Source organism: Dipodomys spectabilis, unplaced genomic scaffold (assembly GCF_019054845.1).
Source record: "Dipodomys spectabilis isolate Male_0828 unplaced genomic scaffold, ASM1905484v1 ptg000051l, whole genome shotgun sequence".
NCBI classification, from domain to species: domain Eukaryota; kingdom Metazoa; phylum Chordata; class Mammalia; order Rodentia; family Heteromyidae; genus Dipodomys; species Dipodomys spectabilis.
The window spans coordinates 3119316-3135896 of NW_024870728.1; the positions used below are offsets into that span (position 1 = coordinate 3119316).

Consider the following 16581-nt stretch of genomic DNA (forward strand, 5'->3'; position numbering starts at 1 on the left):
TTTTTTTGTCAGTCATGGGGCTTCCACTCTGGGCCTGGTCACTGTCCCTCAGCTCTTCAGTTGAAGGCTAGTGCTCTACCACTTGAGCCACAGCGCTACTTCCGGTTTTCTGAGTAGTTTATTGGAGATAAGAGCTCATGGACTTTCCTGCCTGGGTTGGCTTTGAACCACAATCCTCAGATCTCAGCCTCCTGAGTAGCTAGGATTACAGGCATGAGCCACCAGCATCCTGGCTCAGTCTCAATTTTTTTTTTTTTTGTCAGTTGAAAGACACTTTTGTGCAATTTTGTGCTTTTATTTTTATGTCCTTTTTTGAAACAGGGTTTTGTTGTACAGCCCCAAACTAGTCTCAAATTCACTGTAGTCTCAAACTTGCTGTGTAGCTTAACTCTAGCCTTGAACTCAGTCATATTTTGTTGTTGGTCCTGGTGCTTGAGCTCAGAGCCTGGGAGCTGTTACTGAGCTTTTTCTGCTCAAGGCTAGTGCTCTACTACTTTGAGCCACACCTCCACTTTCCAGTTTTCCGGTGGCTAATTGGAGATAAGAGTCTCATGGGCTTTCCCACTCAGGCTGGCTTTGAACCCTGATCTTTAGATCTCAGCCTCCTGAGCAGCTGGGATTACAGGTGTGAGCCACTGGCATCTGGCTCTTATTTTTAAGTTTTAAATGATTACATAAATCTCACAGTATTGTGGGATGATGCTTAAAAGTCACAAACACATTCTAGCCTTCATGAGGAAACTGTCATTATCATGGTCTATAAGGTTTGTGAATTCTATGAGCTTTGACAATACACCTATTCCACATTAGGTGGTATGTACATTTCTTTCCTTTTGTTTAGTATTATCTGTTCCCTCTTTCCTTCTCTCCCATCTCTGCTCTCGAGTTGCTTAGTTTGTTTTCATCAATGTCCAGTGCAGCTGATTAGCCCCTCTGTTGTATGTTTTCCTGTTTCCCTCTGATTTGGTGTCCTCCTCCAAGCTTCTCTCAGAGGTGTGCACATATGTATACCATATATGTGATCAACACATGGGGGCATTTAGGAATGATACGACAAGATGAATAGAGGACCTTCATTTTTCGAGTCCTGTTTACTTTGTCTTATCTCCTTGCATTTTGGATTTAACATCCACATATCAGGGAGACCATGTTTGGCTCTCTTATTTTAATACTGGGTTACAGGGATGCTTAGCATACTTGGATGATATAAATTTTTTAAATGACAAGGCTAGTCTGAGCTATATAGGGAGACTCTGTCTTAAACCCAAACAAAACAACTGCTCTTCCCAAATCCTCAAACAAAACATACAGCAAATATGTTTTATGGTAAAATATCAAAAGTCTTCTTCATAAGCCCATGAATAAAATAGAATGTGTAGTATCATCATTCCTTTTTGACATTTTAGTGGATATCTTTGCCACTGTCATATGGCAAGGATTATGAAGACATGATGATTATAAAGCAGTAAGTCATTATTCATAGACATGAATGTGTCATGAAAAATCTAAAGGAATCCACAGGTAAAGTTTTATGAGTTTATAAATGACTTAGCAAGATCATAAAGGAAATTTACTAAAAATAAAAATCAGTTGAGGGGTGTGGGGTATAACTCAGTGGTAGAGTGCTTGCCTAGCATTTATAAGACCCTGGGTTTTATCCCTAGCACCCCCCACCCCTCCCATTTGCTCCACCCAAAATGTGCTTTTCTTTTTTCCTAGCTACAAAGAGACAGAGGACACAATTTTGAGATGCAATAAGTAGAATAAAAATTTATAAGTAGAATAAAAATCCTAGAAGTCTAATAAAATGTCAGGTGTCTATAAGAGAATACTAAAGCTGGGTGCCGTGGCTCACGCCTGTAATCCTAGCTACTCAGGAGGCTGAGATCTGAGGATCATGGTTCAAAGCCAATCCGGGCAGGAAAGTCTGTGAGACTTTCAATAAACCACTAGAGACTCCAATAAACCACTAGAAAACTGGAAGTAGCGCTGTAGCTCAAGCAGTAGAGCGCTCACCTTGAGCTGAAGAGCATAGGGACAGCGCCCAAGCCCAGAGTACAAGCCCCACAACTGACCAAAAAAATCCCCCCCAAAACAAAAACAAACTATAAGAGAATACTGAGGGCTGGGAATGTGGCTTAGTGGTAGAGTGCTTGCTTAGCATGCATGAAGCTCTGGATTTGATTCCTCAGTACCACATAAACAGTAAAAGCCGGAAGTGGTATTGTGGCTCAAGTGGTAGAGTGCTAGTCTTGAGCAAAAGCAGCTCAGGGACAGTGCACAGGCCCTGAGTTCAAGCCCCAGGTCTGGCAACAACAACAACCAAGAAAAGAGGAGGAAAAATGAATATTGAGTATATTAAAGCTACAAGAAAGCATTAAAAAAACTACATATCTAAAATTAATTTTTTTGGGGGGTAGTACTGAGGTTTGAACTCAGGGCCTTGTGCTTGCTTGGTGCTCTATCACTTGTACCTCCAGTCCTGCTTTTTGCTGGCTATTTTGAAGATGGAGTCTAATGGACTTTTCTGCCTGGGCTGGGGTTGAACCATGATCCTCTAGACCTCAGCTTCTGAGTATCTAGGATTATAAGTGTAAGCCACTGGTATCTGGCAAATACCTGAAAATTTCTAAAGGAAGGTTTTGTGTTTTAATATTGGGAACCTAGTATTAATTTTAAATTAGCAAGGGCTAGTGGCTCATGCCTATAATCCTAGCTGTGCAAGAGACTGAGATACAGAGAATCATGGTTTGAGGTTAGCCTGGGTAGAAAAGTAAAATTCACCACAAATTCATCTATACATTCACTGTAATCACAATCACAGGTATAAAAAAAAATAAAATGTGATAAAGTTATTACATAATTGTTTTCTTAAACGATGCGAGGTTTGATTGGCTTCCTGTTGGTATTTGTTATTCATTGCTATATGTGAGGCATACTCTTGTATTCCACAAAAGTGATTCAGATTCTCAGGTTGCTAAAGAGCCTCAGAATAGAGGCTTCCACAGTCAAGTGTGGAGGACAAGCTCTCTGCAGTCTCTTCTTAGAGATCCATGCACATATTTATTAGCATACATTACCTGTATAATGTATTAAGTTTCACGGCGACATCTTCAGACATGTGTTTGAATTATATTCCCTCCATTACTCTTTCTTATCCTCCTCTTCCCTTTCCATATCCTTAATAGTTCTCTTTCACAGTAAGATTTAATATCTCCATGAAATTCCAGAGTAAAGAGAAGCAAAAAGTATTGCTTCAACCAAGATTTTTCCAATCTTACTTGGTCATGTCTTGCTGGGAAACACTGATCTGAAGTGCTTTTCACATGTGCTTGGTTCTGGCTCTGTGAGTATCCAGGGTAGAACTGTTCATTTTACAGAGGAAGAAATGGAACATCAGGCAAGTAAAGTCTTACACCAAGATGGAGTCTTTGATTTAAACTCAATTATTCTACTTGCTTTGTTATTTACAGAACTGAGGACTGAATTAAGGGCCTTGCTCTTTCACTGAGCTGAACCCTCAATTCTTCAAACTCAATTATTCTAAAGAAAAAAAAAATCAAGTACTTTTTCCTATATAAAAAACCATTTTCTGAAGTGGCACTGTGGCTCAAGTGGTAGAGTGCTTACCTTGAGCTAAAGAGCTCAGGAACAGCCCCCAGGCCCAGAATTCAAGTCCTACAATGACCAAACAAACAAACAAAATACAACAAAACCATTTTATGTGAAAGTGTATTTTTGGAGATGGGATAAGTCTTACTGATCTCTTAGACTAGTAACCTTATTTTGTTGATGAGGCACCTGGGGCCCCAGACAAATTAAGTGCTTTGCCGCAGGTCAAGAAGCTTGAACAGCAGCAGGAGGAATGAAAGGACCCATGACTCAGTGACTCCCAATTAAGTGCTCTACTGCCCCACATAATTATGCAGCAAATTTGTGGCAACGTAGAATGAGACCAAATTAACTGCCCAGATTGAGTAGGTGCTCACATGCCTGTGCTAAACAGAGATGCTCTGGGGGTGGTGGGATAAGGGCCACCTAGGTATCAGGAACCTTTTGTGGATTGGGTTATTATAATATGGCAAACACTGACTGTTGTTGTTTTCAAGAGCTAAACTGCCTTACTTGGATCATGTTATAGTTTTCCTCCTAAGTGCCACATGTCGCTGAAGAGGTAGTTAAGACTTCTGATTAAAAGCGATTTCATAACTCTAATTAGGTACATCCTGGAGTGTCATAGGGCTGGGAATCATTTTTCTAAAGTGTGTCAGACATAAGGAATAGAATACAGCATTTTGTTATGCTAAGCACCTGGCCAAACCTGTGGAGTAGGGAAGGGCATGTTTACTGCACTTGTTGCTGTCAGGAAGAGCAGGTAAAGATGTGACCTACAGGAAGAAAAAATGGAAACACACCTGCTATGGGATGGAGCAGCACAGAGCACAAGGTTCCTAGGTGCAGCTAAGAAGGTGAAAACTGTGTTTTTTACAAAGGCAGAGGAGAATAAAGATAGCAGAGAGGAGAGAAATTCAAGAGATAAACAATGAGAGAGGAAAATAAGTGAACACTATTCTGACTTTTGGACATACAAAGGAGTAGCAGCAGATGTTTCTGTGTGTAAACAACTGGGCTGGGATCAGTGGGCAGAGTGGACCACTTAGGTTAGAAGGTTGCAGACTCCATCAGTGGGGACTGGGGACTGTTCCCTGAGGGAAAAGGAGCCAATAGGCAGAAGTAAAACAGGAATTCACATCTCCTTCCTCTCCTTTCCCTTCCCTTATATGTGGCTCTTGCGGCTTTGAACTTCCATGTGAGTTAAGGGTGGGGTGTGTGTGGGGGGAGGGGAAGTAGAGCATAATTTAGGGATTTTAGGGTCCCTCTTGGAAAATACTACACTAGTGTCAAGTGAACTGTACCCCCATAGCTCCCAATATGAGCAATCTAGCATTTACTTAATATGATTTCAATTTCCTTGAGAAATTCTTTTAAGCTTTATTTGTGGCCACATCAAGCTATTAAATGGACCACCTTTGTCTTATTTTTACTCTCCATTTTTTTTGAAAGCGGTAGGAAGTTTTTTAAGAAACATATACAGTTTCAGTGGGATGAAAGCAGGTCATCTCTGGAGTAAGAATGACTCCACATTTTTTTAAGCTCACTGAAACTATCTCACATACAATCTGGCAAGAAAGAGCAACCTTCTATTTCCTAAAAATAATTATTACCTATATTAAAAATTATAGACAAGTGTGGTCTCTAGTGCCAGCACTTAAAAGAGTTTGAGGCCAGCCTGTGCTGCAGACATTCAGAGACCTTGTCACTTACAACTTTCTCCAAAAGGGAAAAGTACACTTTCTAGACATTACAACTTCCTTAAAAATTTACAAATGATGTTCAGGGACAGTGGTTCATGCCTGTAATCCTAGCTATTTAGGAAGTAGAACTCTGAGGATTAGGATTTGAAGCCAGCCTGGGCAGAAAAATCTGTGAAACGCTTGTCTCCAATTAACCCCCCAAAAGCAGAAGTAGGACTATAGCTCAAGTGGTACAGCACTAGTCTTGAGCACATAAATTCATGGACAGTCCACAATCTGCACCAAAAAAAAAAATTACAAATGGGATTGGGGAGAATGATGGGAAGAATGACTCTGATAAACATGCATTATACACAGTAACGGACATGTTAAATTGGAATTATTTGAAGTTAACAAAAAGGAAAAAATACAAGTAATCAGTAATCCATTTGCTCTAAATTTCCAGAATTGAATTGTTTCCCTCCCATAAAACTTGCAGTGTTGGTGACCCAGCTATCAATGCTGCCCAGTATTTAATTAGAGGCAGCTTCCAGGAAGCTGAAGTATACACAGTCTGGAAATTTACACTTTTATTTGACAACTTTGCTGCTTTTCTCTGACTATCAAAATAAATGCCTCTTGGGGAGAATTTAGGTCCTTCAGAAACATGAATGCAGAAAGGGAAAGCAATTCCAAATTCTCGTTGTAAGGGCTATTCTCTGGTTTTTTTTTTTGTTTTTTTTTGGGGGGAGGGGGGTCTGGTTGTGGGGCCTGAACTCTGGGCCTGGGCGCTGTCCCTCAGCTCTTCAGCTCAAGGCTAGCGCTCTACCACTTGAGCCACAGCATCACTTCCAGCTTTTTTCAAACCCAGGGCCTCAAGCATGCAAGGCAAGTGCTCTACCACTGAGCTACCTTCCCAGTCCACTAATCTCTGCTTTTCTAACACTGACTTGAAACAATTTTTACTTTTACTTAAAACAATTTTGCAAGACAATTTATTTAAAACAAATTTTGTCTTTCTTATTTGGATCTACACTATGTTTAACCCAACAACTTCCTATATTATATCTATTGCACAAACAGACATCCACAATGTTTTTTTTAATAGATTGCATAATATTCTATGGTATGCATAAAGAGTTTAGCCACTTAATGGAAAAACATTTTTACATTTATTTCTTTAGTGAATACTTTTGCTCAAATATTCTTATGCACATTGGAAAGCATTTCTTGGATATTAAATCCTACAAGTGTATTTGCTGGGTCTAAGGGTGCATATATTAACATTTTTATGAGACTGCATTTAAATTTTAAATCTTCCAAATTGGTCTGCAGTTTGCAATGGCACAAGTACAATTCTTTGTTGTCTCCCAAGCAGCATTCCCCAAGCCTAGTTTTCTTTTCTTTGTCAGAAGTCATTGAGATGACAGCTTTCTATCACAGACTGGCATGAGACCTTAGGGACTTTCAATTAATATTTTAAAAATACCTGAATCCTTTTTGGGGGGAGGTAGGGGTGGGAGGAATGGGGTAAGCTTTTGACATTTTTTTTCTCCTAAATGAGATTAGCTTCATCGATAGTTTTCTGGAGTTTCTAGTATGATTTAGTAACAAGAGTTGAAAGAAGACTTGTTCCAATCTTCTTTCATCTTTCATTGGATAGAGCGACAATTATACATTGATGCTCTTGTGATGATCATCTGTGTTATTAGCTGCCAGAAGCCTTATCAGCCAATTCTCATTTCCTCAGCATACGGTTACTGTGTCTAACAGTATTTTTCATGTTAAATCCAAGTTCGCAGCTTTGGTTACCTGAAGCAACATTTCCACTTGGAGATGGCAAAAACCATAATTTCATTTCACTTCTTCTTTCTTTTCTTTCTCTCTCTCCTTTTTTCCTTGGTCCTGGGGATCAAACCCACAGGCTCCAAGTGGTAAACATGCTACCACAGTTACTTACTGAGACCCAGAAAATGGAACTTTAAAAGTGAAGTAGTGACAAGTGCCTACTTATACTATATAAAAAAACGGTTTCTGCCTGACTCAGATTTTAAAGTGTTTATACTATTCATTAACTTAGTAGTTGCTTATGAACATCTGAAGAACATCATACAAACCAGGAATTTATAGTGTACCCCATTCAATCCCAGAACCTCCAGAGATTGAGGCAGGAGGATTGTGAGTTCAAGGCCAGCCTTGACTACATAGCAAGACCCTGTCTTAAAAGAAAAAGAAAACAATAAACAAAAGTTAAATCATGCAAAGTTTTATATAAACCAAATCCTAATGATATTCTTCCTACCAGATTATATACTTGACAAGAGGGACTAGATTTGGGTCACTGATGTATCCTCAGTTTCTAGAATAGTGCTTAGCATATAAAAAAAGGTGTTCATATATATATATATATATATATATATATATATATATATATATATATATATATATATTAGATAAATGTTATATTCTTCAAAGGCAGGAATCTTCTGTTCACATATACCAAATTGAGAATTAAAATTAAGATATGAGGGCTGGGAAGGTGGCTCAGTGGTAGAGTACTTGCTTTGCATGCATGAGGCCCTGGGTTCGATTCCTCAGCACCACATAAGCAAAAAAAGAAAAAAGTTGGAAGTGGCGCTGTGGCTCAAGTGGTAGAGTGCTAGCCTTGAGCTGAAGAGCTAAGGGACAGCGCCCAGGCCCAGAGTTCAGGCCCCATGACCGGACCCCCCCCTCCAAAAAAAAAATTAAGATATGAGCTAGGTGCCTGTAGCTCACACCTGTAATTGACTCTAGTTACTCAAAGAGGCTGAGATCTGAGGATCATCAAGTGGAAATGTGCCAGTCTTGAGCAAAAAAGCTAAGGGATAGGGCCCATGAACTGAGTTAAAAAAAAAATTAAGATAAAATCTTCATTCAGGAAAATCTAAGATTTCATAAGATGTGAAATACCCCTGGTTTATGTAATACTCAAGATTCTTTCTAGCTCTAACATACTATGCAATCTATTAGTTAAAAAAATTAGGGGCTGGGAAGGTGGCTCAGTGGTAGAGTGCTTGCCTTACATGCATGAGGCCCTGGGAAATTCCTCAGTACCACATAAGCAGAAAAAGCCAGAGCCCTAGCTTTAAGCCTTGAGCTGAGAGACAGTGCCCAGGCCCAGAGTTCAGGTCCCACGACTGACAAAAAAAAAAAAAAATTAGTATCCATTTTAAGACCCTAATATATGCACTATTAGGGAATCCAGGTACTGGTAGTAGTTCATGCCAGAAACCTTACTTATTTAGGAGGTTGAGATCAGAGGATGGTGGTTTGAAGGTAGGCCAGGCAGAAAAAAATTTCAGGGGGTTGGAGGTACTGAGTATAAGCCCTGGTCTCAGACCAAATTAAAGAACAGAAAAAAAATATCAAAAGATTCCATCTCCAAATTAAAGCTAAAAGCTGGGCTTGAGGCTTGGTTCAAGTTGTAGTGTCACAAGCTAAGTGAGAGGGAGAGTTCAAGCCCCAGTACTGGCACACAAAAGACAACAGCAAAACCCCACAGTGAGAATAAGTGGGTGGATCTTTGATTTACAAAGCAGTGTGCATGTGTTTCTAAGCCTTGGGATCATTACTATAAAGATCAGATTTGAGGGACTGGGAAGGCAGCTCAGAGGTAGAGTGCTTGCCTTGCATGCATGAGGCCCTGGGTTTGATTCCTCAGCACCACATAAGAAAAAAGAAAAAAACCAGAAGTGGCGCTGTGGCTCAAGTGGTAGAACACTAGCCTTGAGCTGAAGAGCTGAGGGACAGCGCCCAAGCCCAGAGTTCAGGCCCCGCGACCGGACCCCCCCCCCCCCCAAAAGAAAAAAAAAAGATCAGATTTGAAAATTTAGTAATACTGGTCCAAGCTATACTCTAGAAGGATTTACTTTTATGAAAAACAAACAAGAAAAACAAAATTCCCAACCAACGTGGCATCATCTTGTTAATGGCAAATGTATTTATAAATCTAAAGAATATTTTAAATGTTATCTGCATAAATAAAAAGGCAAAAGAAATATTTGTGCATAATATTTACATTCTGGACTATGTCAATGGTGGTATTACATGGCTTGCTTTCAAATTCCTGTCAAATATATACTTATTTGACTTTAAAGCTAATAACACCAAAAATTCAGTGAAAGACTAAAATTCAGAATCTTTATTAAGAAAGAAGCTGTCTAAATTTGGGGCCTATGTTGGGCAGTATACAATATTTTCTTTGGAACAAAGACAGAAGGGAGAAGAGAGAAATTTATAAGCAACAATTTTCCAGAAAAAAAAAAAAGATTCTAGTCTTTTAGTACTTATTTATGTCAAGCCATCTCTTACTAGAACTTTGGTTTCCTATACTGAGACTTAACAGAATTATCTCAAGATAGTTTACTGAAAAGTATATTTTTTAGCCTGCTTTTTTTTTTAAAATAAATTTTACTTTAATATGAGGGAGAATTAATCAGATTTGAGATAACTCTTGCTGTGGTCCAGATCTTGGAAAAGATTTTACACAGTCATTGATCTGTTAATAAAAAGAAATTAAAAAAAATTAAATGTACTGGGATAATAAATGTGAAGATTTCCTAAAACAGAGCAGGGTAAGGAAAGCACGAGCATAACATGGACTGGAGAATGAAGTCTGAAAAACGCCAACAACAGAAGCAGTGTGGAAGTAAAGTAATGCCAGGAGCACTGTTAATATTAATTTGCTGAGATAAAAGTGCAGGCAGAGTCAACTTGTTGAGGCTTACATCAGAGGGAGTGTAGCACACTTGTGCTACCAGAAAGAAGGAAAGAAAAGAAAATGTGCAAAAGGACAATTGTAAAGATATATGGAAAGAGTATGGATGGAAAGAGTAAGGAAAAAGGTATAAGGTAAAAATGAGAGAGTATTTTCACAGCCGATGAAAATAGGAAATGACATAGAATTGGAAGATGCTTTAGTTTATTCATGTCAGAAACTGAGAAATTACTAGTCTCACTGATCTCCAAGCCAATTGAAAAAGCCAATTAATTCTTCTTAAAATGTTAAAAACAGCAACAACAGTAAACAACACATTTGATAATTTAAGAAATCCCAAAGGTCATGATTGAGCTCTTGGCTCACCCTGCCCCAGCCCTGGATTCTATTCCCAATATGGCAAAAATAATAAAACAAAACAAAACAAAACAACTCCCCCCAAACCCAAACAACCAACCAATCAGCTAAACAATCCTCCCAGTTAAATCTATAAAAATTCCTAAAAACAGAGTTTAAAAAAAAAGTAAAAGAAAGTGACAGGTTGAAACGCTAGTAGTATTCCTAAAGTTGAGATTTTAAAAAAAAGTATAATGTATACATACGACTTCTCTATTAAAAGATGCTTGTAGACGTATTGGGGAAAAAATTACCCTTTTGTTGGAAGGTTCTGGAAAAAACTGGTGGGCTAAACGATATTCACACCACACACACACACACACACACACACACACACACACACACACACACACACACACGGTTGTAAATTTCATTTTACATCCGACCTACGAGAGGAAAAGACGCATGAACAACAGCCTGCACACAGCCAGGAAATCAGAGACCTGGTCCCGGTGGAGGCCCAGCTCGAGGCGATCATTTCACGGGCACAATAAGTCATCCCAAAGCCCACCCTTAATAAGGAAAATAATCCTAAAAATAGGCCAATAGTTACTTTACTCCGGCGATAACCTAATCCCCGGGCTTATTGTTGAGGAGCAGATGTCATTATGGGTGGGGCTGCCGCGCCGAGCAGCTGAAACATTTCGGTACCACCCCTTCCCGCCCCCCCACCCCTCCCCGCACACTTTCCATGGGGACGCCAAGGCTCCGAAAAGGTAAGGAGAAAGCGCTGCCTCCGTCGGCTCCCGCGGGCGAGCGAGGGTCTGGGGTGTGTCCGCCGCGCCTCCGGGGAGGCCGCCCTTCGGGCCGCTCAGGATCTCCTCAGGATTAAGTTGTGCCCCGGGAAGAGCCCGTCCCCTCTCTCCCCTCCCCTGCGGGGCTCCTCCTCGGGACACTCGGCCCGAGTCTTTCTTTCCCTCCTTCCGACGCCGAGGGGAGGCGACGCGCCGGCGGGGACGCCCGTTTTTTCCGTACGCGCGGAGGGAACGCAGCGGGTAGGAGGCCGGGGAGGCCGGCGGCCTTGTGGGGAGGAGGAGCAGGCTCGCCGGGGGAGGGGGGCTGAGCGGCCCTGGGGAGGGAACGGACCCTGGGCGGGGGGGGGGGGGGGCCGCCGGGCCGAGGTGACCGGGGACCCAAGTCTCTCGCTCGGAGCCCGGACGGAGAGCTTCCGGCGGGCCACGGTCGCTTTCGGCCTAGCGCGGCCCGCATCACCGGGCCCGATTGGACGGGAAAGGGAGTTAGGAAATAGGATTAACCGCGGCTCGTACTTGCCTGTGAGCGGGTGACCAACAACTGGTAATAGTCTTTGCTTGGAGCCTGGCCCTGTCCTACAATTTCGAACAGAGTCTCCGGCAGCCAGGACGCCATCTTGGGACGCCACCGCCGTCGCTAAGACAACCAGGAAGGGGCGGGGCTTGGTTGGGGTCAGGGGGCCAAAACCTTAGTTTTTAAGCCGAACCCCGCTTTTGAGATGGCAGATGGATTCTAACTCGGGATGACCGTTCCCTCCTCAAGGGTCATAAGGAACCCGGGTCCTTGAAATTTCCACATCCAGGCCCCGGGTGACCCGAGGGGGAATTAGTTCCTGCTATCACGGAGGGGAGGGGGTGACCCCGGCGGAGGGATACCAAGCGAAGTCTCACAGTCTCCTTCCTGGTCCCTCGAAGGGATCGGGGAGGAGCTTGGAGGCCGCTGGGAGACTCGAGCCGTGCGCTTGGAAGGGACGGTCGACGTTCCGAGCCTCGCGTAGGCAGGGGGGCCGGCCCCGCGGACGATCCGGGTAGCCGAGTCCGGGGTGGGGGGGGGGAAGTAGTTCCCGGAGGGTGTTGCACAGCGAGAAGGAGGCGGCGCGGGCGGACGCGCACGCCGGCGCGGTGCTGCGGCTCAGCTGATAATTGAAGGGACCTGAGGAGCGGCCGCCGCCGCCGCCGCTGGGGGGGGTGGGGGGAGCGACTGGAAGTTGCCGCCGCGCCACCGAGTCCGGACCGGAGACTTTGGGGCACAACTAGGTAATTGGGGCGCAATTCCGAACGGCGGGGGCCGGCCGGGGGGGGGGAGGGGGCCGTTCTGTGGGATGGGGGGAGGGAGGGGGAGGAGCTGGAACAGAAAGTCCCAGGAAGCCCGCTTGTGTCATCGCCGCGGTTCGGCTCCCGCTCGGCCTGCTCCCGGCGGCGGCGGCGGCGGCGACGCTGGCGGCGTCGCGGAAGGAGCGGCCGGGGGTTGACGGGCGAGGCGCTCGAGGGAGACCGCCGCCTGAGGGACCGGCCGGCGGGAGTGGGGGTCGCCAGGTGCCCCGTCGGACCCCCGCGATGAGGAAGGCCCTTCACGGAATCCGGGTAGGACGGGCGGGTCGGGGGGGGGGAGGCTGACGGGGGCCCGGAAGTGGGCTTTTGAAGCTTGGAGGGCGTCTAGGAAGAGAGAAAGTGGGGGGCCGGAAGTGCAGGTGGGGGAGTGTGAAGACGGCCTGGGTTCCCCGGAAATGGGACTGGGGGGGCCCGGAAACCGGCCGAGAGAGGCTGGGAGCCGGGAACGGCCCGGAAATGGGGACTAGGGAGCCGCTCGAGTGAGCACCGTGGAGGGAGCGAGGGGCTGAGGGAGCGGCCGCCGTGCGAGCCGCCGCCGTAAGGGGCTCCCCGCCCGCGGGGACGGTTGGGGGCGGCCGGCCCGGGGCGCGGCGCGGGCCCGCGGTGGGAAGTTGAGGCTGAGAGCGGACGACGGCCCCGAGGGCGGCCGCGGGCAGAGGCCGGGAAACTTGTCTGGGGGCGGGGAGGAGGAGGAGGAGGAGGAGGGCCCTCTGGAGCCCGAAGGGGGTGGGTGCGCGTTCACCAGGACTTGGGCCCGCGGTCGCCCCAATCGTATTAACATTCAAGGCGACTCCGGTGGTTTATTTATGTGTGGATTATCTAAAGCCCCTGAGGACGTTGGGCCGTCAGTTCAGAGCCTTCCTTTCCTGCTCCGTCGTAGCGAGTGGGCCTTTCACGTGAGGAAACAAGTTGGGGGTGGGGGGTGTTCCCAGGAGGAAGGTTGGGACCCCCTCCCCGTCCCCAACTGCCTTCTCGCAAAGAGGGAAGACCCAGAAGGGTCTCCCCAGAAGAGAGAAAAAATTTAAAAATTAAAAAGACCCGCGGGCCGCGCGCGCGCGCGTGTGTGTGTGCGTGTGTTGGGGATGACTTACAGGTTTGAACTACCCATGGGGGTGACGGAGAACTGCCTCCCCCGGGGTGGCGTGGATAGAACGCGTGTGGGGGGGCTGCTAACTGAGCCCGAGACCGGCTGGCTTGCGGGGCAGTGCCCCGTACGTTGGGGGAGGGTGGGTGGGCGGGCGGGCTGGGGGGAGGGAATGTTTCCGTGTGGACGCGTGTGCGTGGGGGTGGGGGTTGGTCGGTTGGTAGCGCAGTGACTCTGTTCTGAGTGGCCTTCTAACTGCTGTCCTGCTGTCTCCCTCCCTAGTCGGCGCTCCCGATCCTGCCCGGGCTGCCCATCCACCCGATCTCCAGGCTTTCCTCCGTCTGTAGGCCCTTTAGTGGTGTGCTTAACTTTCTATTCCTCTCCACAGCCTTACTCGTTCGTGTTTTTGTTTTTTTTTACTAGGCCTGACGAGCTGAGAATGGCTTGTCTAAAAACAAAGCAAAAAATAGGTGGTAGAAAGTTGAAAAGAGCTATTGAGTGGAGTAAGAAACCCAGTAAAGGAACAAAGGTCCTAGTTGTTTAGAAAAAAGGCAAGAGGCCTGTATTTGAGGCCTGGTGTGTGATCTCGTGGAGGGAGGATTTGTTTGAGGAGTGGAGTTATCAGAGGTATAGGAAGTACATTGTAGAGGGCTTTATTAAGACCTATTTTCACATATTTAGCATTCAAATAGGTCTTAACATGGTTAAGTTTTAGAGCAAACAGTTTTTTAACTTGTACCTTGCTCTCCGTGTTTAGCTTCGGGAAATATTGAACTGGTGTGGTTTTCTTTCACCTTTGCAAAATTGGGAAGTTTCATTTTACTTCAACTTAAACATGGAGTTTGTGGGGTTTGTATTTGCTTACCTTTTAAATGTAAACTCATAAGAATTACAGAATCGTAATTAAAGATTATCTTGTTTCCATCTGCTCCTCAGTTTTACTCAGCTTGAATATTGTTTTTAAGCCTGCTCAGCTGACTTCCATTACTTTGCTCAGGCGTTTTGTCCTCATTTTTAAAATTTACTTTGAAATAGTTTGTATACTTGACATTCAGACTTCTAGAAGGTGCTAGAATAAGATAAGCATATTAGAAAAATGGGTGTCAGATAGGTTAGAGTAAAATCAATGCTTTCATCCAGCTATGTAAATTTGGGTAATGGTTACATTGCCATTTTCGCTTTTAAGGTTATTGTAATATCTAGGTAAGATTTTATGATCCTACACAATCCTAACAAAGACAAATCACTGGCTTGAAAATTCATACATTGACAACTAGTAGCTGTGTCACCTTGACTTGAGCACTTAACCTAGCAGGTCTCCATTTTATTCTTAAAATGGGTGTGAGTAACTTTTTTTTTAACCTGTTTTTGAAGCCCAGCAAAAGAATGGCTGTTAAAAAATCAAAGTGCTAGTATAAGATGGTGCTAATTTTAGAAAATTGTATTAGCTATTTGGAGACAGCTTCTCATCAGTAATGGTGGTCTTTATAAAGGGGGTTGACGATTAGATGCATAGCATTTTATAATAGAAATTGTAGGGGAGCTTACTTGGTACTAAATTTTATTAAATTGAAAAAAAATGCATCAAGTGTCAGATACATTTTCACATAATGTCCAACTAGCCATACTTTGTAACCCTACTTAGAAAAATTTCATACATGCTTTACAATTTTAGTGATTGGTTTTTCTGGCTCTCCTGAAATTGATCACTGGTATTGATTACAATTAAGGAAAGGTTTGATTCTTGGTCTTTACTTTCTTTACAGACTCAAAGGAACTTTTTTTCTTCCCCTTGTAGTTGAATAATTGGGAATGTTTTTGAGCAAATGTGACGCCAGTTGTTCCTTTGTTCCCTGTTTGTAGAGGTAATTTGATGGACCCAAAACAGGAACTTACTTGTTGCTCCTTATCTTCACTCAAGTTGTTGATTGCCTTTGCAACAACCTGAATTATATGCTTTATACTCTTATAATCACAAGCACCTACTATGTTCAGAGTTACCTAGTAGATAGGATGTAAAGAACAATTTTCTTCACTTTTCTGCTCATTTCCTTAAACTGCTTTCTACCTTATGATTTTTTCTCCTTGAATTTCTTAATTACCTGCATAATGCTTCATTTTTGGGTTATAGGGCTATACTTATTGATACTTTGTTTTTGTTTCTCTAGCTGGTGTGTAGGCTTCCTGAGGGCAAGGATTATGTCAAATGGTGGTATATGTGAAGGTGTTTGTCTGGTTTTGTCAAATATTCAACCAGTTTTCTGCTTGGAAGGGTTCAGAAACCTGTGGATTGATTCAGTTTTTATCCCTTTACATCTGTGCCATCAGCATGCCTGGGTAGATACAAATTGTCACCTGTCTTGCAGAATGGGCCATATTTGGGATCCTACTGTCTTCACTTCCTTAGGGCTGGGATTATAGACACGAGCCGCTGAACCCAGTTCTGTGCCAAAATATAAACCAAGCTACAGTTTACAGCTCTGACCAAGACTGAAGGGAGTCCAGGCCAGATTGTATATCTAGCTGTAGGATATTCTATGATTTTAGTGCTTGCAGTTCTTGAAATGTGATGCAAGCTTCACATTTTTGTACCAACAGTTCTTTACATTATCTCCTTGTCTGCTACGTTACGCTTACTGTTAATTGGTGGCAAGTAGATGAATAGTGTCCTGATGCTGGACCAGTCTCTTGATAGTATTTATCTATTTAATTTTATTTATTTTGTTCTAATCATGGGACTTGGACTTAGCGTGGGTGCTACCCTCTGAGCTTTTATTCCCTCAAGGCTAGCACCTCCACTTGAGCCACAAGTGCCCCTTCTGCCTTTTTTTTTTGGTGGGTCCTGGGGCTTGAACTTAGGGCCTGGGTACTGTCCCTGAGCTTCTTTGTGCTCAAGGCTAGCACTCTTCCACTTAAGCCACAGTGCTACTTCCAGTTTTTCTGAGTAGTTTTTATTGGGAGATAAAG

The 16581-nt window shown here is 43.9% G+C and overlaps 2 protein-coding genes across 24 annotated transcripts in view; one reads left to right on the forward strand and one right to left on the reverse strand.

Annotated features, from left to right (window-relative positions):
• Positions 1-12236, reverse strand: part of Fbxo36 (F-box protein 36) — a 62960-nt gene extending 50724 nt beyond the window's left edge. Inside the window, exon 1 of the mRNA XM_042678984.1 lies at positions 11719-12236. Coding sequence (XP_042534918.1) covers positions 11719-11814 — 96 coding nt within the window. The 5' untranslated portion in view covers positions 11815-12236. The remainder of the gene's footprint in view (positions 1-11718) is intronic.
• Positions 12237-12374: 138 nt separating this feature from the next.
• The window catches only part of Trip12 (thyroid hormone receptor interactor 12), a 125754-nt gene continuing 121547 nt past the window's right edge, over positions 12375-16581 (forward strand). For 21 of the 23 annotated variants that reach the window (XM_042678956.1, XM_042678975.1, XM_042678960.1 and 18 more), the window contains exon 1: positions 12378-12455. The gene's annotated coding sequence lies outside the window, so the exon portion shown is untranslated. Of the gene's footprint in view, positions 12456-12681; positions 12783-16581 lie in introns of those variants that run through there. The other 2 variants (XM_042678979.1, XM_042678957.1) reach the window with 2 other exon arrangements.